This window comes from Mobula birostris, chromosome 4, assembly GCF_030028105.1.
Source record: "Mobula birostris isolate sMobBir1 chromosome 4, sMobBir1.hap1, whole genome shotgun sequence".
In the NCBI taxonomy this organism is placed as follows: domain Eukaryota; kingdom Metazoa; phylum Chordata; class Chondrichthyes; order Myliobatiformes; family Myliobatidae; genus Mobula; species Mobula birostris.
In genome coordinates, this window is record NC_092373.1 from 28,342,772 (window position 1) to 28,367,198 (window position 24,427).

General features: G+C 43.1%; 1 protein-coding gene across 9 annotated transcripts in view; it reads left to right on the top strand.

Annotated features, from left to right (window-relative positions):
* The window catches only part of zbtb38 (zinc finger and BTB domain containing 38), an 87,597-nt gene extending 63,444 nt beyond the window's left edge, over positions 1-24,153 (top strand). For 8 of the 9 annotated variants that reach the window (XM_072255066.1, XM_072255068.1, XM_072255069.1 and 5 more), the window contains one exon: positions 159-5,315. In XM_072255066.1, the coding sequence (XP_072111167.1) occupies positions 159-4,274 (4,116 nt within the window). In that variant the 3' untranslated portion in view covers positions 4,275-5,315. Of the gene's footprint in view, positions 1-158; positions 5,316-23,662 lie in introns of those variants that run through there. The other variant, XR_011885655.1, reaches the window with a different exon arrangement.
* The last annotated feature ends 274 nt before the right edge of the window (positions 24,154-24,427 follow it).

Genomic DNA, 24,427 nt, shown 5'->3' on the forward strand with positions numbered 1-24,427 from the left:
GCAACCAGTTTAGCACTATGCCTGTAATAATGACATCATGGGAACAAGTGTTTTCACTTGTTTCTACTAATATGAGATTAAGATGGATCTTTAACATGCACGTGGTTAGAACTCGATCAATATCTAATATTGATTAAATTCATTTATTTTCCTTCCAGATGACTGTCATGCCATCAAGTGCAGATATCATGGACAACTCCCACAGCCAGACTGTCCTTGGTTGCTTGAATGAACAGCGCACCAAAGGTGTATTCTGTGATGTCACCATTGTTGTGGAAGACACAAAATTTAAAGCCCACAAGAATGTTTTGGCAGCGTCCAGTGCTTACTTTAAGAACCTTTTTTCCAGCCAAGAGTTGTGGTTGGTTGGTCATATCCTTGAATTGCCTGACTTCAAGGCAGAAGTGTTTGCAGAAATATTGCATTTCATCTACAGTGCAAAGGTGGTTGTCAAGGGATCTGAGCGAGTGAAAGATCTTGTGGATGGTGGAAAAAGATTAGGGATATCATTTCTGGAAAATTTGATGCCCACGCCCCAGCAACACATTACGCCTCTGGATGTTTTGTGCAGCCCGTCTCCCAATTCTACTCGGTCGCTTTCTCCTGCTTCTTCCCTCTCCTTATCGGCCAGTTTTCACAATCTGAAAGCGGAGGCCTGCAATTCTGTCTGTGACAAAGGCAGTGAAGAGTTTCAGCCTGTTAATGGACCCCGCATCACAAACGCGTTCTCCATTTTTAACATGCAGGATGGCAGCGACTTGTATTTTCCACTCGACTTAACGGCCAACGTCAACAAAAGAGCAGCAGAATCTGATAAGCTGTCCGCGGCATGTGTTCCCCAGGATACAGCTAAAGCGCAGCAAAAGCCTGCTCAGACATTCGCTGAACATTCCTATGCTGTGTTCTCCTCCAGAAAAGATCAGCAAAATGGTGAACACCATGGTCTTCAAGAAGCTTTACAAGAAAATGATAACCCTTTATGTAACAGTAGTTGCAATACTGCTGGCGCTGGAAGCAGGCAGGATTTGCATCCTGATTTGCAAGGCCAGATCTGCAAGCCAAGCCAACCATCCCATGCTGCCACTTCAACTGACTTCAAGGTTCTACGATTTAATTTAAACGTTCTGCAGACCACAAGCAAAAGTAGTCCAGTAGGCTTTGTGCCAGTGGCTGAGCCATTAAATGAGCCTACCTTGAATTCACAGGAGACTTCAGGTGGAGCTACAGATCCAGAGAAACGTTGCCCTGCTGCGGAAAATATCGCCCAATCGGTGCCCAATGCGACTTGGTCTGAAGCGGTGCCGGAAGTGGAAAGCCGAGCTGCTTACAGCTGCAAGTACTGCCCGCGGTCTTTCAGCACCCGAGTTTCATTGAACGTCCACTCCCAGATCCACACAAGCCTCTTCGAAAAGCCCCTGTCCTGCAGGCACTGTGGTAAACCGTTTGTTCATCTCAAGAGGCTCCAGACGCATGAGCACCTTTGCCGAGGGCCAGGAACAGTAGTGCCTGACTCTGAGTCCACAGACGAGCAAGTGGAGAACTTTTCCAGCGACAATGAAGTCGCCAGAAGTGAGGAAGATGTAAATATGACCTCCTGTACTTCAGAATCGGAGAATTCCAACAAGCACTCGATAAACTTGGTACGGTCAAGGCGAAGTAGCAGCTCGCCAGACCCAGAACATTTTGTGAAGGTTGTTGACGGACACATTTTGTATTTTTGCAGTGTTTGCAAGCGCTCCTACGTAACTTTGTCCAGCTTGAAGAGACATGCCAATGTTCATTCTTGGAGAAGAAGCTATCCCTGTCATTACTGCAGTAAAGTATTTGCTTTGGCTGAATATCGCACCAAACATGAAATATGGCACACTGGTGAAAGGCGCTATCAGTGCATCTTTTGCTTGGAGACCTTCATGACCTATTATACTTTGAAAACCCATCAGAAATCTTTTCACGGTATTGACCCAGGTCTACCCACAAACAAGAAAACAGCCAATGCTGGATACAGAGCCAAGATGTATCCATTCAAACTCTACAGGCTTCTACCTATGAAGCTGCAAAAGAGACCCTACAAGACTTACACACGATCGGGTCCAGAAAATTTCAACAGTAGTCAAACTATCAGAGTTTCTTCAAATGTTGATCTCGGTAACATTTCCTTTGGCAATCCGTCGTCTGCTTCAGAGGATTTGCAGGACAAGTTGATCTCTTCGGAGACCACTCCTTCGGAACACTCGTTTCATTTTGCGTCAGCTCAGGATGGGCAGAGTGAAGGAGCAGAACCACCACCACGCCTGTCAGGAGCCAGTGATGGCCAATTCAGTGATTCCTTGCTTCCTTGGGCTTCCACAGAAAATGAAGCTCATTATGGTGATAAACATTGTATTGAAATTGAACAACAATGTTTAGCCACTGATGTTAATACAACAGGTCCCTCTGTTATTAACTATGGGCATACAGCACCCTCTGTGATAATGCATAGCAACAGGGTTTCTTCTGTTATAAAGCATGGAAATGCTTTTTCTTCTGTCATTGCGTATAGTGGTGGTAATGATGGTTATCAAACGTGTCCAAAGGCCAATGTTAGCAGTGATTCTTCAGATACAAAAACAAGGAAGAACACGGCTAAGGACAGTCTTAAACTACAGAATAAAGGTAGTTATAGGAAGACTGTAGAATCAGCAAAGGGAAGTGGACAACTCTCAGGACCAGGAGCTGCACACAAGATTCGTTCAAGTACTTTCTCCGAAGGAAGCCGGACAGAAACCTACATTGCAAAGCCTGCTTGCCCTGGAACCTCCACTGACAACCAGGTAGCCCCTCTTTGCCAAATTACTGTGAAAATTGGGGATAAAGCAGTCGTACAAAGACACATTGCTGGCTCCAAACTGTTCCGTAGAAAAGGCCGGAAGCCAAAATGGGTGGTGTCAAAAGAGGAAAAGGTGGTTGAAAATTTCAAGATGGAAGAAGATGAAGATCAAAATATGAAGTCGCCTGACTGTCCTGATCCTGCTGGAAGTAATGCGGATCCTGCAGGAGGCGCAGAAACATGCGATGAAATGAGTGATCATGATTCAAATGACAAGCTTTGGAGACCGTACTATAAGTACAAGCCAAAAAAGAAAGCTAAAGCATTTCACAAAATGAGAAAATCTAGGTGGAAAAAACAGCATGGATCTAAGGACCATAACCTTCCTAACTCTATATCTAGCACAACTGAAGAAAAGGATGTTCCTGAAGAAATTGCTCATAATAACATAATTAGTGATGAATCCCAAGACTGGAGTAATCAGCTTGATAACAGAGTAAAACCAATTAAAGAGAAAATAGAAAGTGACCTACAATGGGGTGCAACTAAAAAGCCTTACTCATGTACCCTCTGCGCAAAATTATTTTCAAACCCTTCGACTCTGAAGACACACCTAAGGTGTCATACCGGTGAGCAGCCATTCTCCTGCGAAACCTGTGGGCGCCGATTTTCAGTCCAAGGAAATCTCCATAAACACAAACGCATTCATCTGGGTATGAAAGAGTTTGTTTGCATGTACTGTGACAAGGCCTTCACTTTGAGCGAGACCCTGAAAACGCACGAGAGGATTCACACTGGCGAGAAACGGTACCGTTGCCACTTTTGTCCGCAACGTTTCCTTTACCTGACGACTAAGAAAAATCATGAGCAGAAGCACTTGGAAAAAAAACGTGCTCAACAGGAAGGGAAAGAACACGTATGCTTCCAGTGTTTTAAAATATGTAAAACTGCAGCTGCACTTGGTATGCACCAAAAGAAGCACGCAGTAAAACCTTCTGCTCATAAAGATTCTCAGGTATTGTTGGACTACAAAGATGACCAACACACAAATTTGAAAACAGAATCCAAACACAAAAGTAGAGCAGAGGCAGAGGATGAATACCCTCTGCCAACTACATCTGGAAATGATGACCAGATGAATTGTTCGCTCAGAACAGAGCCATTGCTTCCCATCACCCAACCTGAACTGGCACCCGTACCACAGAAGACGAATTGTGTTGCATATCCATGGACAGCAGCTCACAATGTGGGACCACGTCATTTGCAAAGAACGCTGCCAGAGAACAGTGAGAAAACGTGGAAAATTCACCAGCAAAGTCTAGATATAAATCTGCCTCTTTGTACAAATAGTTCATACAATCCGCATGACAGAAGCCATGGAGATGATGAAAGACTTGCTTTCTATCAACGTGCTTCCAAAATGTTTTATAGCCATCAGGTGGAGGGGATAGTGTATAAAGCTATGTGAAAGGCCTGGTCGAGAAACGTATGTGCTTCCTTGGACTCTGGAATGATGTAGCAATATTCCCTGAAATCCAACATATTTAACTGAGAGGTTTCAGTAATTCCCCAACTGTGGGCAGTAGTATATTTTGAAGATGTTGAAAAGTCAGATTTTTAGTGAAATTGAAAAAGAATTCAAATTTCCTTTTGAAGCTTAAAGGTTCTGCCGTTTTGTTGCTATATGCCCTAATTTCCCAGAGTTGTTAGATGTAATCCATTGCTATAAATTTGTTGAAACAAAAAAGAATTATGTTTTCATTGCCTTATGACAAGGTGCAGAAAGGCAAATCCATGGTGTAAGAGGAAGTTCAGAAACAAAATTGAATAATTTATTTTTAATGAAAGAAAGGGAAAGTAGAGTAAGTATGATATAGCAAACATCCAACGCATTTGTGTTCTAAAACACCAGAAAATATTGAAAGGAAACAAAATGATAACCATGACCAATGTAGCAGTAGACTTATTCCAGACTTTGTGGCTGCACATGTATACATGGTGATTCCATGTATGTATATAACTTTTTTTTTACTACATTAATATATAACTGGATAGATTTATTTATGATCTATTCCATGTTCATGAGTAAAGGTCTATTGAAAAATATTGTTGTCTTGAAAATCCAGTTCAGTTGAAACTTTTTTTTCTCTATTTTATACAAAATGAGACTTAAATCTTGGCGAAAGGAAAACTAACAGTTATGTCCCTTTGCTCTTTCCTAGAGTGACACATGCTTTAGTTTTGTAGGTTTTTTTTACTGTAAAACAGTTACAAAGATTTAAGGATTTTTCCTATTGTACATATTGTGAATAACATGAAATTCCATCCTGTAAACTTCTTGTGGCAGCCATTAGATTAACATTTCACATAATTAAACGTAAAAGAGTTTGGTTGTGTCAAGCCGAATATTCATTCTTATGGTGAGGAAAGGGATAAAGTTACTTTTGGATAAAAGTATGAAGAGACATGTGAACACTGTAATGATATTGATGGAATTGATTTGATGTAATAAAGCAAATTTAAAAATGTTATTTTTTTCTGTTTTTTTTCTTGGTGAACTATGTGCAGCATTCAGTTCATTCTCTGTAACTTGTTTTAACTTTGATCACAATTGTAATGTAGTTTAATTTTAGGAAGTAAATCAGCATGAAGCATTTAGAGCTGATTATGGAGACAACATAGCCCTTTTTATTGAGTATTTTAATGAGTATTTTGCTGGAGCATTATCATAGCATAGTTTGATTTATAAACATTTCCGTTTCATGGTGACCATAAGTGATTTCATTTTATTTAGAGATGCAGCACAATGAGCCCATTCAGCCCAACTGTATCCATGTGACGATTTAAACCGGAAACCGGATACCCAGAGGAAACCCACACAGTCACAGGGGAGAAGACAGTGGCAGAAATTAAACTCAGGCCACTGGTTCTGTAATAGGACTGTACTAACCACTACACTACCATGGTGTCAAAGTTGCTGGTGAACGCAGCAGGCCAGGCAGCATCTCTAGGAAGAGGTACAGTCAACATTTCGGGCCGAGACCCTTCGTCAGGACTAACTGAAGGAAGAGCTAGTATGGGATTTGAAAGGGGGAGGGGGAGATCCAAAATGCTAGGAGAAGACAGGAGGGGGAGGGATGAAGCCAAGAGCTGGGCAGGTGATTGGCAAAAGGGATATGAGAGGATCATGGGACAGGAGGCCCACGGAGAAGGAAAAGGGGGAGGGGGGGAAAACCCAGAGGATGGGCAAGGGGTATAGTCAGAGGGACAGAGGGAAAAAAAGGAGAGAGAGAGAAAGAATGTTTGCATATAAATAAATAACGGATGGGGTACGAGGGGGAGGTGGAGCATTAGCGGAAGTTAGAGAAGTCAATGTGAGGCGACACTTCACCTGTGAGTCGGCTGGGGTGATATACTGCGTCCAGTGCTCCCGATGTGGCCTTCTATATACTGGCGAGACCCGACGCAGACTGGGAGATCGTTTTACTGAACACCTATGCTCTGTCCGCCAGAGAAAGCAGGATCTCCCAGTGGCCACACATTTTAATTCCACGTCCCATTCCCATTCTGATATGTCTATCCACGGCCTCCTCTACTGTAAAGATGAAGCTACACTCAGGTTGGAGGAACAACACCTTATATTCTGTCCGGGTAGCCTCCAACCTGATGGCATGAACATTGACTTCTCTAACTTCCGCTAATGCCCCACCTCCCCCTCGTACCCCATCCATTATTTATTTATATACACGCATTCTTTCTCTTTCTCTGTCCCTCCTTTTTCTCCCTCTGTCCCTCTGACTATACGCCTTGCCCATCCTCTGGGGTTTTACCCCTCCCTCCCCCTTTTCCTTCTCCCTGGGCCTCCTGTCCCATGATCCTCTCATATCCCTTTTTCCAATCACCTATCCAGCTCTTGGCTCCATCTCTCCCCCTCCTGTCTTCTCCTATCATTTTTGATCTCCCCCTCCCCCTCCCACTTTCAAATCTCTTACTAGCTCTTCCTTTAGTTAGTCCTGACGAAGGGTCTCGGCCTGAAATGTCGACTGTATCTCATCCTAGAGATGCTGCCTGGCCTGCTGCATTCACCAGCAACTTTGATGTGTGTTGCTGGAATTTCCGGCATCTGCAGAATTCCTTGTGTTTACACTACCATGGTGTCCCAGCATTCAACAGCAACAACTTGCAATTGTTTAGCTCTTGTAACTTCAGAAAAAAACTCGCTTCACAGGCTGAATAAGAGTTAAAATTGGCACTGGGCTGAAAATGGGAGATGTAAGTAAAACCTTAGTTCAAGGATTTTTTTAAGATGGGACAGAGAGACAAAGGTTTAAGGAAGGATCTTCAGAAATTTGGGCCAAGTCATTACCACATTTGAAATGAAGGTCACGCAAGAGGCCAGAAATAGAGGAACACACAGTTTTTAGAGACTCCAGAAATTGAGAAATGTTCACTCTGCCTCTCTTCATGATTACCAACCATATACATGTAATTTAGTAAATCATTCCACTCAATAAAGTTTATAAACCCAGTCAGAGGTCCTTTGGCAAATACTTCAATATCTGCTTTGACAATTATGTTGAATGCAATTTGTAACTCCAGTTTTTTCTTTCTAGCATCTGAGAGCTGCAGGCTGAACATTCAGTTGTAAATTGATTCCTGCATAGGTAAAGAATGTCAGTTTAACTCCTTGCTGCATCATAATTTGTGGAATTTAACTTTAGCTCTGCATTGATGCTGTCTCTCCACTAATTCACTCACCTCTTCAAAAATATCAATCAGATTTCTCAGACATGATTTACCTTTTTGCAAATTCACATTTGTATCCTTCAATCAATAAAAAAAATGTGCAAGATTTTCATTTGTCCTGTCATTTATTCCAGCAATTATCTAACCACATTCTGCTCTATAGTTCCCTGTTTTGATTTCCCTTCTCTGTACCTGTCATTCTGTTTTTGAAGACTGGGGATTATTTTCCAATTTAATATGATAGTGGTAGGCGATGGCTAGAATTTAACATTTCCTCTTTGTTTAAAATAGAAACATAGAAAACCTACAGTACAATACAGGCCCTTCGGCCCACAAAGTTGTATCGAACATGCCCCTACCTTAGAAATTACTAGGGTTACCCATAGCCCTCTATTTTTCTAAGATCCATGTATCTATCCAAAAGTCTCTTAAAAGACCCTATCGTATCTGCCTTCACCACTGTTGCCAACAGCCCATTCCACGCACTCACCACTCTCTGCGTGAAAAAACTTACCCCTGACATCTCCTCTGTACTTATGCCCAAGCACCTTAAACCTGTGCCCTCTTGTGTTAGCCATTTCAGCCCTGGGGAAAAGCCGATGACTATCCACACGATCAATGCCTCTCATCATCCAATACACCTCTATCAGGTCACCTCTCATCCTCATTTGCTCCAAGGAGAAACGGCCAAGTTCATTCAACCTGTCTTCATAAGGTATGCTCCCCAATCCAGGCAACATCCTTGTAAATCTCCTCTGCACCCTTTCTATGGTTTCCACATCCTTCCTGTAGTGAGGCGACCAGAACTGAGCACAGTACTCCAAGTGGGGTCTGACCAGGGTCCTACATAGCTGCAACATTACCTCCCGGCTCCTAAATTCAATTCCACAATTGATGACGGCAAATACACCATATGTCTTCTTAACCACAGAATCAACCTGCGCAGCTACTTTGAGCATCCTATGGACTCAGACCCCAAGATCGCTCTGATCCTCCACACTGCCAAGAGTCTTACCATTAATACTATAGTCTGCCATCATATTTGACCTACCAAAGTGAACCATTTCACACTTATCAGGGTTGAGCTCTATCTGCCACTTCTCAGCCCAGTTTTGCATCCTATCAATATCCCGCTGTAACCTCTGACAGCCCTCCACACTATCCACAACACCCCCAACCTTTGTGTCATCAGCAAACTTACTAACCCATCCCACCACTTCCTCATCCAGGTCATTTATAAAAATTCTGAAGAGTAAGGGTCCCAGAACAGATCCCTGAGGCACACCACTGGTCACCGACCTCCATGCAGAATATGACCCATCTACAACCAGGTTTTGCCTTCTGTGGGCAAGCCAGTTCTGGATCCACAAAGCAATGTCCCCTTGGATCCCATGCCTCCTTACTTTCTCAATAAGTCTTGCATGGGATACCTTATCAAATGCCTTGCTGAAATCCATATACACTACATCTACTGCGCTACCTTCATTAATGTGTTTAGTCGCATCCTCAAAAAATTCGATCAGGCTCCTAAGGCACGACCTGCCCTTGACAAAGCCATGCTGACTATTCCCAATCGTATTATACCTCTCTCCAAATGTTCATAAATCCTGCCTTTCAGGATCTTTTCCATCAACTTACCAACCACTGAAGTAAGACCCACTGCTCTATAATTTCCTAGGCTATCTCTACTCCTTTTCTTGAATAAGGAAACAACATTCGCAACGCTCCAGTCCTCCGGAACCCCTCCTGTCCCCATTGATGATGCAAAGATCATCGCCAGAGGCTCAGCAATCTCCTCCCTTGCCTCCCACAGTAGCCTGACACAATATCTAATCTGAAAAATATGAAATTCCACCTTCTCACTGGGTAGAGCTTTAAAAAAAAAAGGATGAAGAAAAAAAATGGGGTGACTTAATAGAGGTGTGCAAGATGATAAGAGGAGTAGATCAAGAGGACAGCCAGAGAATTTTTCCTAGGGCAGAAATAATTTTATTTTTTACAAGAGAATATAATTTTAAGGCGACTGGAGGAAAATACAGTGGGGAATGTCAGAGGTAATTTTTTACACAGAGAATGGTGGGTGTGTGGAACGACCTGTCAGGGGTGGTGGTGGAGACAAATACATTCGGGACATTTAAGAAACTTTTAGATAAATACATGGACTAAAAGAAAATGGAGGCCTATGTAGGAGGGAAATGTTAGATCAGGGGTTCCCAAACTTTTTTATGCATTGGACCTCTACAGTTAACCTGACAGGTCCATGGACCCCAGGTTGGGCACCCCTGTGTTATCTTGGAATAGGTTAAAAGGTAGGCACACCATGAGGGGCTGAAAGTCCTGTTCTGTGCTGTTATTATCTACCTTTAAAAAGAGACAAGCAAGTCGAGCCAATATCACGGATGAATGACTGATCCTGACGGTGAATTGAGTTCTACAACTTAACATTGAACCCAAAAGGCTGTGCCACACCCAGGTAGAAGATGGAGGTCCTGTTTCTAAAGCTTGTGTGGACCGTAGACTAATAGTTCTGAGTAGGATAGGGGTGGAGTATTAAAATGGCATAAAGCAGGAAGCTCTGTGTCGCCCCTAAGGATTGAAGGCAGGTGCTCTACGAAGTATTTACCAACTTGTGTCTGGTTTCTCCAGTGTAGAGGAGACCACCCAGTCGATATGTAATTGCCCAGACTGGAAGAAGCAAATTAATACTGCATCTGTTTTTAAAGTCCACAATGTTTTCTACAATTTTGAGGTTAAAGTTGAGGAGAGAAGCACGTTTCATCGTAACATGGGAAATATTAAATACAATACAAATGAGCGGCAGGAGAATATCAATATGTGACATTTATAAGGTTGATTATTCACAGACCCGTCTGCCAAAATACCATCAGCTGATCTTGAGTAACACACACAAAATGCTGGAGGAACTCAGCAGCTCAGGTAGCATCCATGGAAAGGAATAAAGAGTCAATATTTTGGGTCTTTTCTGGATTGCTGCCTGCGGCATTGGAAATTGTGGGATAATTAGATTAGGAGACCTATAGTCATGTTGTGTATTCTGCCTACACTTTAAAAAACATTTTGGTAATAACAACACGGAGGACAGCAGAGTTGTGCAGAAGATACATCTCCTGATGTGCAACTCCAGTGACCTAGTGTGGTGATGGTGTGGCATTTCCACCCAAGTCCTCGGTTTCTGTCCTAGATCCCAAAGGTTTTAACCAGTAACTGTAACCTATCCTAGTGTAGGATTTAGGCAGAAGCATTAGAAGAGTTGATGTGTCTGTAAGGTTATGGGTGAATAAGGCGATAGGAACATTCTGAGACATGCTATATACGCCATGGCCGTCACTGTGGGAAAACCTTCATGTCATCTTCATGGAAGAGAATTGTGTTAAGGAAGTGTGAGCAAATGTAAAATGGTCTCTGGATGTTTCTGAACAAGAGCATGAAGTAGAATTAATTTGCTCCTTCTGATCATTATGAATTGCTAGAGATGCTGGAAGTGATACGTTGTGCTGTCATAGGGTCATAGGGTATTTCTACCTACTCAAGGGTAGACAAGGTTGTCTTTTATTGGAAAAAAAGGAACGGAAAACTACAGTTGCTGAAATACAAAGATAATGTTGGAAAGACAGATCAGAAATTCAGGCAGAATCCGAGGAGGGAGAAATGGTTGAGATCATTGATTCTTCATCCCTGATTCATGCTGGTGGTTTCTGGCTGTTTGGTGGAGAAGCACTGGTTAGTGCCAGTCTGCCCTGGGCTTCAGTACCTGGACAGTATGGTGCTGAAATGCAGTAAGTGGTGGACTCACTGCTGGATTTAGTGCAGAGACGTTCTTTAACCAGCATTAAAAAGTTGATCATTTTCTTTCTTCTTTGATTAATACAGTTTTACCTTATAAAATTATTTACATAGCTTGAAGGTAGCTTAAATGAATATTTAACACCGTTAATTATTTAAATGTCATTTGATTATTTCTGAAAGTCATTAAAGAAAACAAATGGGAAAGTCCATGGACAGGACTTTGGTTTCCACCACCTGTAACCTACACTCTTGGTTCATTCCATCTTATTGAATCTCAGCCACAATGCTGACAGGATATTGGAAACCACAAATCTGTAAAATATAAGTGTGATGGCAGGCATCCCATGTAAAGCTAATGCAAGACAAGGGCAGGGTCCAACACTGTCTGACTCACTGTCTTATCTGAAAGATGACACTTTGGAAAGTACAGTATTCCCTCACGACTGCACTGAAGTTGGAGTACAGATTTTGACATTATGTCTATGGAGCTTTTGCCTTTTGTTTGAATGATTCTGTAATGGCAGTCCACCTTATGGGGTGTCTCCCACTTACTTGTTCATTAACTGTAGATATGCTGTACTTGTATCTAAATCTCTTAAAACTAAATTAGCTTAAAATTCATACATATAGAACATAGAACATAGAATAGTACAGCACAGTACAGGCCCTTCGGCCCACAATGTTGTGCCGACCCTCAAACCCTGCCTCCCATATAAGCCCCCACATTAGATTCCTCCATATACCTGTCTAGTAGTCTCTTAAACTTCACTAGTGTATCTGCCTCCACCACTGACTCAGGCAGTACATTCCACGCACCAACCACTCTCTGAGTAAAAAACCTTCCTCTAATATCCCCCTTGAACTTCCCACCCCTTACCTTAAAGCCATGTCCTCTTGTATTGAGCAGTGGTGCCCTGGGGAAGAGGCACTGGCTATTCACTCTATCTATTCCTCTTATTATCTTGTACACCTCTATCATGTCTCCTCTCATCCTCCTTCTCTCCAAAGAGTAAAGCCCTAGCTCCCTTAATCTCTGATCATAATGCATACTTTCTAAACCAGGCAGCATCCTGGTAAATCTCCTCTGTACCCTTTCCAATGCTTCCACATCCTTCCTATAGTGAGGCGACCAGAACTGGACACAATACTCCAAGTGTGGCCTAACCAGAGTTTTATAGAGCTGCATCATTACATCGCGACTCTTAAACTCTATCCCTCGACTTATGAAACCTAACTCCCCATAAGCTTTCTTAACTACCCTATCCACCTATGAGGCAACTTTCAGGGATCTGTGGACATGTACCCCGAGATCCCTCTGCTCCTCCACACTACCATTACTTTGTACTCTGCCTTGGAGTTTGTCCTTCCAAAGTGTACCACCTCACACTTCTCCGGGTTGAACTCCATCTGCCACTTCTCAGCCCACTTCTGCATCCTATCAATGTCTCTCTGCAATCTTTGACAATCCTCTACACTATCTACAACACCACCAACCTTTGTGTCGTCTGCAAACTTGCCAACCCACCTGTCTACCCCCACATCCAGGTTGTTAATAAAAATCACAAAAAGTAGAGGTCCCAGAACAGATCCTTGTGGGACACCACTAGTCACAATCCTCCAATCTGAATGTACTCCCTCCACCACCACCCTCTGCCTTCTGCAGGCAAACCAATTCTGAATCCACCTGGCCAAACTTCCCTGGATCCCATGCCTTCTAACTTTCTGAATAAGTCTACCGTGTGGAACCTTGTCAAATGCCTTACTAAAATCCATATAGATCACATCCACTGCACTACCCTCATCTATATGCCTGGTCACCTCCTCAAAGAACTCTATCAGGCTTGTTAGACACGATCTGCCCTTCACAAAGCCATGCTGACTGTCCCTGATCAGACCATGATTCTCTAAATGCCTATAGATCCTATCTCTAAGAATCTTTTCCAACAGCTTTCCCACCACAGACATAAGGCTCACTGGTCTATAATTACCCGGACTATCCCTACTACCTTTTTTGAACAAGGGAACAACATTCGCCTCCCTCCAATCCTCCGGTACCATTCCCGTGGATGAGGACATAAAGATCCTAGCCAGAGGCTCAGCAATCTCTTCTCTTGCCTCGTGGGGCAGCCTGGGGAATATTCCGTCAGGCCCCGGGGACTTATCTGTCCTAATGTATTTTAACAACTCCAACACCTCCTCTCCCTTAATATCAACATGCTCCAGAACATCAACCTCACTCATATTTCAAATTCCTTCTCATTGGTGAATACCGAAGAGAAGTATTCATTGAGGACCTCGCTCACTTTCACAGCCTCCAGGCACATCTTCCCACCTTTATCTCTAATCAGTCCTACCTTCACTCCTGTCATCCTTTTTTTCTTCACATAATTGAAGAATGCCTTGGGGTTTTCCTTTACCCTACTCGCCAAGGCCTTCTCATGTCCCCTTCTTGCTCTTCTCAGCCCCTTCTTAAGGGTCTTTCTTGCTTCCCTATATTCCTCAATAGACCCATCTGATCCTTGCTTCCTAAACCTCATGTATGCTGCCTTCTTCCACCTGACTAGATTTTCCATCTCACTTGTCACCCATGGTTCCTTCACCCTACCATTCTTTATCTTCCTCACTGGGACAAATTTATCCCTTACATCCCGCAAGAGATCTCTAAACATCGACCACATGTCCATAGTACATTTCCCTGCAAAAACGTCATCCCAATTCACACCCGCAAGGTCTAGCCTTATAGCCTCATAATTTTCCTTTCCCCAATTAAAAATGTTCCTGTCCTCTTTGATTCTATCCTTTTCCATGATAATTATAAAGGCCAGGGAGTGGTGGTCACTGTCCCCTAGATGCTCACCCACTGAGAGATCTGTGACCTGACCCGGTTCATTACCTAGTACTAGATCTAGTATGGCATTCCCCCTGGTCGGCCTGTCCGCATACTGTGAGAGGAATCCATCCTGGACACACTTAACAAACTCTGCCCCATCTAAACCCTTGGAACTAATCAGGTGCCAATCAATATTAGGGAAGTTAAAGTCACCCACAATAACAACCCTGTTATTTTTGCACCTTTCCAAAATCTGCCTCCCAATCTGCTCCTCTGTATCTCTGCTGCTACCAGGGGGCCTATAGAATACCCCCAGTAGAGTAACTGCTCCCTTCCTATTTCTGACTTCTACCCATATTGACTCAAAAGAGGATCCTGCTACATTACCCACCCTTTCTGTAGCTGTAATGGTATCCCTGACCAGTAATGCCACCCCTCCTCCCCTTTTTCCGCCCTCTCTATCCCCTTTAAAGCACTGAAATCCAGGAATATTGAGAATCCATTCCTGCCCTGGTGCCAGCCAAGTCTCTGTAATGGCCACTACATCATAATTCCATGTATGTATCCAAGCTCTCAGTTCATCACCTTTGTTCCTGATGCTTCTTGCATTGAGGTACACACATTTCAGCCCTTCTACCTTACTGTCTTTAGACCGTTTATTCTGCTTCTCTTTCCTCAAAGCCTCTCTGTATGTTAGATCTGGCTTTACTCCATGCACTTCTTTCACTGCTCTATCGCTCTGGGTCCCATCCCCCTTGCAAATTAGTTTAAACCCTCCCGAACCATGCTAGCAAACCTACCTGCAAGGATATTGCTCCCCCTCGAGTTCAGGTGCAACCCATCCAATCTGTACAGGTCCCACCTTCTCCAGAAGAGATCCCAATGATCTAAAAATCTAAAACCCTGCTCCCGGCACCAACTCCTCAGCCACGCATTCAACTGCCATCTCCTCCAATTCTTACCATCTTTGTCACGTAGCACTGGCAGCAATCCTGAGAACGTCATCCTTGAGGTCCTGTTCTTCAGCCTTCTGCCTAATTCCCGAAATTCACACTGCAGGACCTCATCCCTCTTCCTGCCTATATCGTTGATCCCAACATGTATCACGACTTCTGGTTGCTTTCCCTCTCGTACCAGGATGTCATGCACCCGGTCAGAGACATCCCGGACCCTGGCACCCGGAAGGCAACAAACCATGCGGGTGTCCTTCTCACGTCCACAAAACCTCCTGTCTGCTCCCCTGACTATAGAGTCTCCAATGACGACAGCTCTCCTCTTCTCCGTCCCACCCTTCTGCACCACAGGGTCAGACTTAGTGCCGGAGGCCCTGCCACTGTGGCTCACACCTGGTCGGTCATCCCCGCCAACAGTATCCAGGATGGTAAACTTATTATTCAGGGGAATGGCTACAGGGGTGCTCTGCACTACCTGTCTGCTCACCTTCGCTTTCCCCCCTCTGACTGTCACCCAACGACCTGCTTCCGACAGCCTAGGTGTGACTACCTCCCTGTAGCTCTCATCTATGACTGCCTCATTCTCCCTTATGAGTCGAAGGTCATCCAGCTGCTGCTCCAGATTCCTTACACGGTCTTCCAGTTCACCCAGCCGTATGCACTTCTGGCAGATGTGACTCTAATATAATCTAATAATACTCCCCACACATTTTGAAATAAGTGTTGCTCAAACAAATTTTGTGTTTTGACTATATATAGGCAGTATGCAGCAGGGAAGACCACTTTGGTTTGCACACCTGAAAGAGCTAACATATCTTTCCAGCCACACGGTTTTAACATCTGAGTTTTATAAGAAATCTACAATAATTCCAGGCCTCTGCTCCACACTCATAGTGACGAAGGACATCCAGTGTCTAGACCCTCACTCCGCATTTGTAGGTCAGTGGTGCGAACATCTGGAATCTAGACTGTTGCATCCAAAGGCGGGTGACATAGATGTGTGATAAAAAGTCATCTGTGGATTCCGGGCTGTCTCAGGACAGTGGGTCCTGGGATCAAATGTTTGTGCAAGCAGGAGGCACAAGGGCCAGTGAATCCAGAATCCAGGGTCTTGTCATCGGGGATCAAAACTCAGGATCAAAGCCTGAAAGTCAATCAGAAGTCCGGAGGCTGAAGGTGGATGGCTAAAGCCTGGAGACTGCAGGCCTGAAGGCCTATACTATACTGGGGTTGGAGGACTATCAGCCTGTGTGGGTGGGTGGGAGGGAGGTAAGGACTTGTTCTGATGTTATTATTTTGTTGCTTGTTGTGCTCTGTAGAGCATTGTGGACATGCTATATTGGCACTGGAATGTGTGGTGACCTTAGGTGTGTTGGTAGTTAATGCAAACATCACATTTCACTGTATGTTTCAATGTACATGTCACAAATAAATGAATCTGAATTTGAATTACATCATTTGACAATGGCCACCAATGTTAAATGATGTAATTCAGGTCACTTTTTGAAAAAAACAAGCGGATATTGCTTACCTCTAAGAGGACCACAAACTTGTCGCGGGTTTTGGACACTTACCTGCCTCAATGACCTGGAGGGCTATGTTGGCTGGACTCAGGGCTTTATTCTTTGGCTCTTGGTAGGGTCACCCTTGCAAACAGGTCAAAGGGTAGCAGCCAGACTAAATACAGTCCACCAGTCCTTCAGGTTTGGGGGTTCAGCTCATGGCCAATAACCCTGACTGATGAAACAAAATTTTTGAGGAACAGCATTGAAGAATCCTTCTGCATCTGAGTTTGAATATCCTTGAGTCTTCACCTGGGACTTGTATGACTGACATGATGAAGGAATACCTGAACACCAGCATAGATGGAGGACCTTCACTGCTGCCCTAAACGCCTGTGGCGTAATGGGCAGTAAGTTGAGTGAGTGATTTTGCTTGCATTTTGGACAGCAGTATTTGAATATCCAGCAAACTAATTAAATCAAATAATGTCTTCAGCCGTCCGTAGGTCCCCTGGCGCTTAAAGTCCTAAAAAGTGAAATGTTTTCTACATTTATTGCAATTTCTCAAAAAAAAAGATGTTATCATCTGCAAGATGCTGCAAGTAATCATCAACGCTTTATCAGCTATCAGATCTGTCAGTTGATGTGGGTTCCCTTGGGATTGTGGGGAATGAAAACTGTAAGGACCCAGGTCATTAACAAGTTGCATTCTAATCTCCTGATATGTGTGCTGTCATACGGGGCAACAAGGATCAACATTGGACATGCACCCGTAACCCGAAATGACACGATTTTGGTTAATTAATGGTTTGTAATAAGAGTTCTTGCCTGAGATATTATCATTAATTTATTGTTGTTAGTTGTTGGTCTTTTAATTCTGGCCCTTCAAACATTCCCAAATTTAATTGTGTTCAATGAAAAATTCAAGTTATATAGTACCATTAATGAAACAAATTTCTTGTTACTTTACATAGAAATACTTCTTAAAAGCAGCTCTTCATGTTACTCTAGACACAATAAATTACTTGAAAGTCTTGTGCTTGGAATAACATCCGTACAACACAACATCTGTCTGCGTGAGGGCATAAAAGGGTTATAATGAAATCTTCCATTTGTGAATTGAATTCACCTCGTTGTTTGCATATTTCTTCCGGACTCTCTGAAGACGCAGAATATCTTCAGTGAGATAAGATATGAATCATTAAGCTGCTTTATGTTACCAGCAAGTGAAGCAAGTAAAGAAGATTACAATGAGTAACGACGCTAAATAATGAACACACTCTGCTTCCCTCACATTGGCAGGTCATCACTCTTGACATAAACAAAACAAGTACACGTTCAGTATTGTAGCTTTCTCACAGTCTTCACTGAGCCTACCTGCATTTCAGGATCCTGCGTTTTTAAAACAATCGTCTCCATCTTTGTTTTGTTAAAACTCTCTCTTTTCACAGCCTACTATGGTTAGACAAGATGGGCCCAAAAGTGTCCTGTGTGTAATAATTTCTCTAGTGATTGGCTGCAAAATAGAGATTACATGGTATTCTGAGGCACTAATAATGTTGAAACAATTTAATTAGAAGGTTGACAAGGACATAAAATGTAAATATACTTTTCATGTAAGTTGTCCCCACCACAGGACAGCTGGCCCAGGAAAGCCATAGCTTCTTCACAAACATGGCTGGTATGTCATCAGGGACTTATGGAGAAATCTATACTATATATGGTGTGAATAATTGGGACTTGCAGTCCAAATGACTGGGAACCACTGAACCAGAATAGTTTCAATAGGTACATTTAATGTCAGAGAAATGTATACAATATACATCCTGAAATTATTTTTCTTCGCAAACACCCACGAATACAGAGGAGTGTCTCAAAGAATGAATGACAGTTAAAAGTTAGAACCTCAAACCCTACCCCCCCCCCAGCTACCCCCCTCCCACGCACAAGCAGCAGCAAGGCAACAGCCACCCCCTCCCCCCCAGCAAAAAGGCATTGGCACCCCCCACCAAGTACTCAAACGTGCAGCAAAGCATCAATAAAGACAGAGACTTGCAGTACCCCAGAGACTACTCGTTCACCCTGTAATTCAACATTCCACAGGTTTTCTCTCTCTCCCCAATAAGGGAAAAAGGGGTGTCCCCATTTCACAGCGAGAGGGGAGACATAACACAACAACTCGCTAATTTTTGACGTTAAAAGTCTGTTGTGTCGCTTTTTCTGAACTTTGTGGCCAGAGAGTCAGCCCCAGAAAGGCTCAGGTCGCTGGACACACGGCCAGCAACTAATCCACTGCTCCCAATGTTTTGTGTTCTCCCGCGAAGCCTCATTCAGGGGCACCGACCTTCTATCAGCCCATCTCCAGAGGCACGAAAATCCGGCACCTGGAAGGCACACTAGTCTTCCAGGCCGTGTCCTTGGGATATCAAAAAGCAGCCGGTCGTGAGGACCTCAGAGCGGCTTCCATTCCTGCAAAAAACCAAAGTCAGGCTCTTCAAAAGAACTTTGAAAAGGAAAAAAAAGAGATATCAAAGACAGAAATAGAGCTGTTTCCGGAGATGCAAACAAAAGTGTTGCCGTTTAGCGCCATTGTGACTTTGCTCTGCCCTCTGAGTATTGAATATTAGCAAAATTATTTCATATTTTTAAATATCACAACTATAATTTAAAATGCATTCTGATTTTTTTTGACATCCACGTGACAACATATTTGAGCCAGACTGAATAACTTTTAGATAGTTCTTATAAAGAGCACATAGTCACTATTGCCATATTACTATTCAGTAGGAGAAGAGTAGTAAGAAATTGAAATCTGTTTTATTTTAGTATTTTTGTGGGCAAATGCTTTTCAAAATATTCTTAAACTTGGCAGACATACTTAAGAGCAGTTATTTCAAATTAGATACTTCCACCAGGGTACCTAAAAGGACATTTAAAATTATGGCTCTCCAGCTAGCCCAGCTACTCTGAGCTGCATTCACAGTAGGCCCCTGTGTGCTCTGTTTAGGATTGTAAGTGCTATAAAATGACTGGCCATTGTTTTTCTGTCTGTTTTATTTAGGATGTTTGAATAGCAACAATAGAGGTGAGCTGCACTCCTGGTAAATATGAGACATATAGATTCATAGATTGGGAACTGTCTGGAGACATGTTAAAATTGATTTTCCTCATTCATAATTACAATGACTCAGCAGTGTGGGCTTTAGCGTTGCTATCAAACATCTTGCAAGTCTCAGCTAGCCTTTTGAGTTCTGAGTTTAGCACTTCAGCCATGGGTTTTAGTAATAGGATATAAAATTAATAGTCTTGGGTGTATTTATTGATAGGATATAAAATGTTTTTAACAGCTACCTTTCCCCTGAGTCCACACACATACCCATATTTTAAAATAGGATGGATTTAAAATAAATTGTGTGGAAATACTGGGGGGATATTTTGTGCCTCCATAATACCATTGCATTTGAAAAACAAGGCGGGGTGGGGAGGGAATCAAAATAGCGGGAAGAAAGGAAGGGCTTGTGTTCCTGTCCATTCCAAATTTCAGTGGAAATTGGTCTAGTTTGCCAAAACCTACTTGGAAACGGGTGGGCACTCCGTGAGTGTACGTCAATGAGGCTCCGAGTATGTGATTAATGTAGCAATGCCTCTGCACTGTCAGACCACAGAGAGCACAGTACAGTATCTGCCGTTTGCAAGTGATATTCTCACGTGCGTTACTAAAGCTGAAGAAAGTTATCAAAGTATGTTGTCTCGTATCACGTGGCTTTCATTTTGTAATTTAGCGATCGTTGGTGTCTTTGTAGTTGGTGTGTTGCTCATATAATTGCAATTATTTCTCTTTCATGTAGGCGATTCTGGAAATTCTACCGGCAGAATGTGGGAGAAACAGCTGCAGGTTGTTGGAGGAAACTGAGCTGCAGCTGGAGGGAGAACAAATAAAAAGAGATGTGTTCACATGAGCACAGACCCAGGCTAACACACTTGCAGTGCTCAAAGAAACAGTGCATGTGGAGGCAGTCCTCCAAGGACACTGTGATATGATGCAGCCAACTACCACTTCGGATATCTTCTCGGTATCCAAGCACTCTTATAATCTGGGGTAGAATGGTGATCAGGGACACCTGCTACTTTTCCATTTTGTCCTTATCTTACTACATTTTAAGTACACATAATGATTTAATTCAAAGGTTCAAAGGGTTATTATTATCAAAGTATATAACTCTGAAATTATTCTTCTCCAGATAGCCACGAAACCAATAAATAAAAGAACAGCAGCAAGATCATCAACTCCCAAAATCCCCCCTCCCCACACAAAAAAAAACAAAAAAGTCTTTGGGGTCATCTATTGCATCCAGTGCTCCCAGTGCGGCCTCCTCTACATCGGTGAAACCCGACGCAGATTGGGAGACCGCTTTGTCGGGCACCTCCACTTCGTCCGCCACAACAGACAGGATCTACTACCCGTTGTTTTCAGGGCTATGACGTCAATGCTTCCCCTCCCCCACCCCTTTGTCTTTCAAATTACTGGTTTTTCAACTGACGCTACAAGCATTCTTCAAATCCTTTCCCATCTTTCATTCTTCAGTCCTGACGAAGGTTTCCAGCCCGAAATGTCGACTCATCATTTCTGACTGATGCTGCCCGACCTGCTGAGTTCATCCAGCGTACTGAAAGTGTTGCTTTGATCTTTTACGGCATCTGCAGATTATTTTGTGTTTACAAAAAAAACAAACAAAAATGGAACGGGCAAACAGGCACATTGACCCCCCCCCCCATCCCCTTCCCCTACACACAAAAAGCAAGAAAGATCGGGCAAAGAACATAAGAGTATAAAAGATCTAAGACTGGATAAAAAGTCCAAGGACCAAGTCCACATCCAAATCACAGGAAACCTGAACAAAATTCTCCGGGCAAAGCAACAGCTTCTCCCCTCTCCAGCAGCAGAGCGATCTCACCAGCAATCAAAAGGCAGTCTTTCCTCTTTGGCAGCAGAGTGATCTCACTGGTGATCAAAAGGCAATCTCCCCTCTCTCACAGCAGAGTGATCTCACCAGTGATCAAAAGTCGGTCTCCCCTCTCTCACAGCAGAGCAATTCCTCTAGTGATCAAAAGGCAGGCAGCTGACGCTCCCCTTTTGCATTTGCCTATATGTTTCAATCTCCCTTATTGCCTTAATCAGTAAACAATGGAAGCTTTAATTGGTGAAATGGCTGGTGCCCTGTCCCACACACTTCTCACCATGAGGTTTGCGCACACTGCCTCTGCCTCCTAGAATCCTCTCGGAGACTGTAGAGCGCTGAAACACCCAAACGATCTTTAAACTGTAAATCACAGGCTCCAACAGTTCCAGAATCACACTTAAGATGAAAAACAAATGTAAAATACATCAAAGGAAGTGAAATATATGGTTTCATGATCTATCCAGAAGATGTCGACTGCGGGAGCGTTTTACGCAGGTGCCACCTTGACCAGATTCCCTGCCTTAATCACAATGCAACTATCTCAGAAACAGCTAACAAGTCAACCCTATTTATCCCTACTTGTGGCATGGATTTGTCTGTTTTGGAATGATCACCTTATGCGTTTGGATAAAATGCCTTTGATTTTAACACACTTGCTTTGAGTTTATTCAACGATTCATTATTGGGTTAAATACTCTTCCCAACCTCCCTCATTCTGTTTATGACCCAAACTGCCACTTTGTCTCGTGTCCTTCACTCTTCCCTTCGCATCTTAACTTTCACCATTTCTCAACAATCCACACCCTTTAAAACAGAAGTCTACAGCCCTTGTAATTCAGTTTATTGCAACTCTGGTCATAGTCTAGTTGATGCATACACTATCAAAACAGGAAAGTTCTCTCTTTTCTCAGAATTGGTTCACTGAACTGTTCCCACAATCTATGGACTTATTTTCGAGGGTTTTTCATCTCGTGGTCCTGATATTTATTGCTTTTGTTCTATGCTGCAGTCTGCTGGGGCAGCAGGGTAAGAGCAGCTGATGCCAAGAAGATCGATAAGCTCGTCAGGAAGACTGGTTTCCCTGGTGGTTGTGTCTAAACACATAAATAGCACATAGAAATCTACAGCACCTTACAGGCCTTTCAGCCCACAATGTTGTGCCAACCATGTAGCCTACTCTAGAAACTGTCTAGAATTACCCAACCGCATAGCCCTCTATTTTTCTAAGCTCCTAGCTATGTACCTATCTAAGAGTCTTTTAAAAGACCCTATTGTATCCGCTTCCATCACTGCTGCCGGCAGTGCATTCCATGCACCCACCACTCTCTGTGTGAAAAACTAGCCCCTGACATCCCCTCTGTACCTGCTTCCAAGCATCTTAAAATTATATTCCTCATGTTAACCATTTCAACCCTGGGAAAAAAGCCTCTGGCTGTGCATACGATCAATGCCTCTCATCATCTTATACACCTCTGTCAGGGTACCTCTCAGCCTCCGCCGTTCCAGGAGAAAAAGCCAAGTTCACTCAACCTATTCTCATAAGGCACACTCTCCAAACCAGGCAACATCCTTGTAAATCTCCTCTGCACTCTCTCTATAGTATCCACATCCTTCCTGTAGTGAAATGACCAGAATTGAACACAGTAATCCAAGTTGGGTCTGACCAAGGTCTTATAAAGCTGTAACATTACCTCACAGCCCTTGAACACAATCCTATGGTTGATGAATGCCAACACACCATACATCTTCTTAGCAACACTGTCAACCAGTGCAGTAGCTTTGAATGTCCTATAGACACGGACCCCAAGATCTCTCTGATCCTCCACACTGCCAAGAGTCTTACCTTTAATATTATATTCTGTCTTCAAAGCTGACCTACTAACATGAACCACTACACACTTATCTGTGTTGAAGTCCATCTGCCACTTCTCAGCCCAGTTTTGCATCCTATCGATGTCCCACTGTGACCTCTGACAACCCTCCAGACTATCCACAACACCCCCAACCTTTGTGTCATCAGCAGACTTACTAACCCAGCCTTCTATTTCCTCATCCAGGTCATTTATAAAAATCACAAAGAGGAGGGGCCCCAGAATAGATCCCTGTGAAACACCACTGGTCACCGACCTCCATGCGGAATACGAACCATCAACAACCACCTTTTGCCTTACGTGGGCAAGGCAATTCTGGATCCACAAAGCAAGGTCTCCTTGGATCCCATGCCTCCTTACTTTCTGAACGAGCCTGAGAGGAGGATGCTGCAGAAGTTATGGAGCATTATGGGTGATGCCTCTCACCCCTCCATGGCATACTGGACAAACCTTTCATAACAGACTGATTCCACCAAGGTGCACCACTGAACACCACAGGAGATCCTCTCTCCCAGGGGCTATATGACTCTAAAACTCCTCCTCCTTTACTATATCAGTATATGGTTTCATTGCACATCTGTATTTTGCACTATTACTTTTTAATGCACATTTCGTATTATTTTCATACCTCAATGCTTAAATTCTGTATTTTAATGTGTATATTTCTGATTGAGCAACCTTGCAACAATAAATTTCTTTGGGACAAATGAAGTTTTATCATCTTATTTTCCTATTTATTATTACATTTTCTCTTTCGTATTTGCAGAGTTTGTCATCTATTGCACGTTGGCAGTTGGCTGTGGACTTTCATTGATTCTATTGTGTTTCTTGGATTTACTATGGATGCCCACAAGAAAATAAATCTCAGGGTTGTATATGGTGACATGTTATGTACCTTGATGATAAATTTACTTTGGACTTTGAAGGTTGTAGAAATCCAGAGTGTGGCCT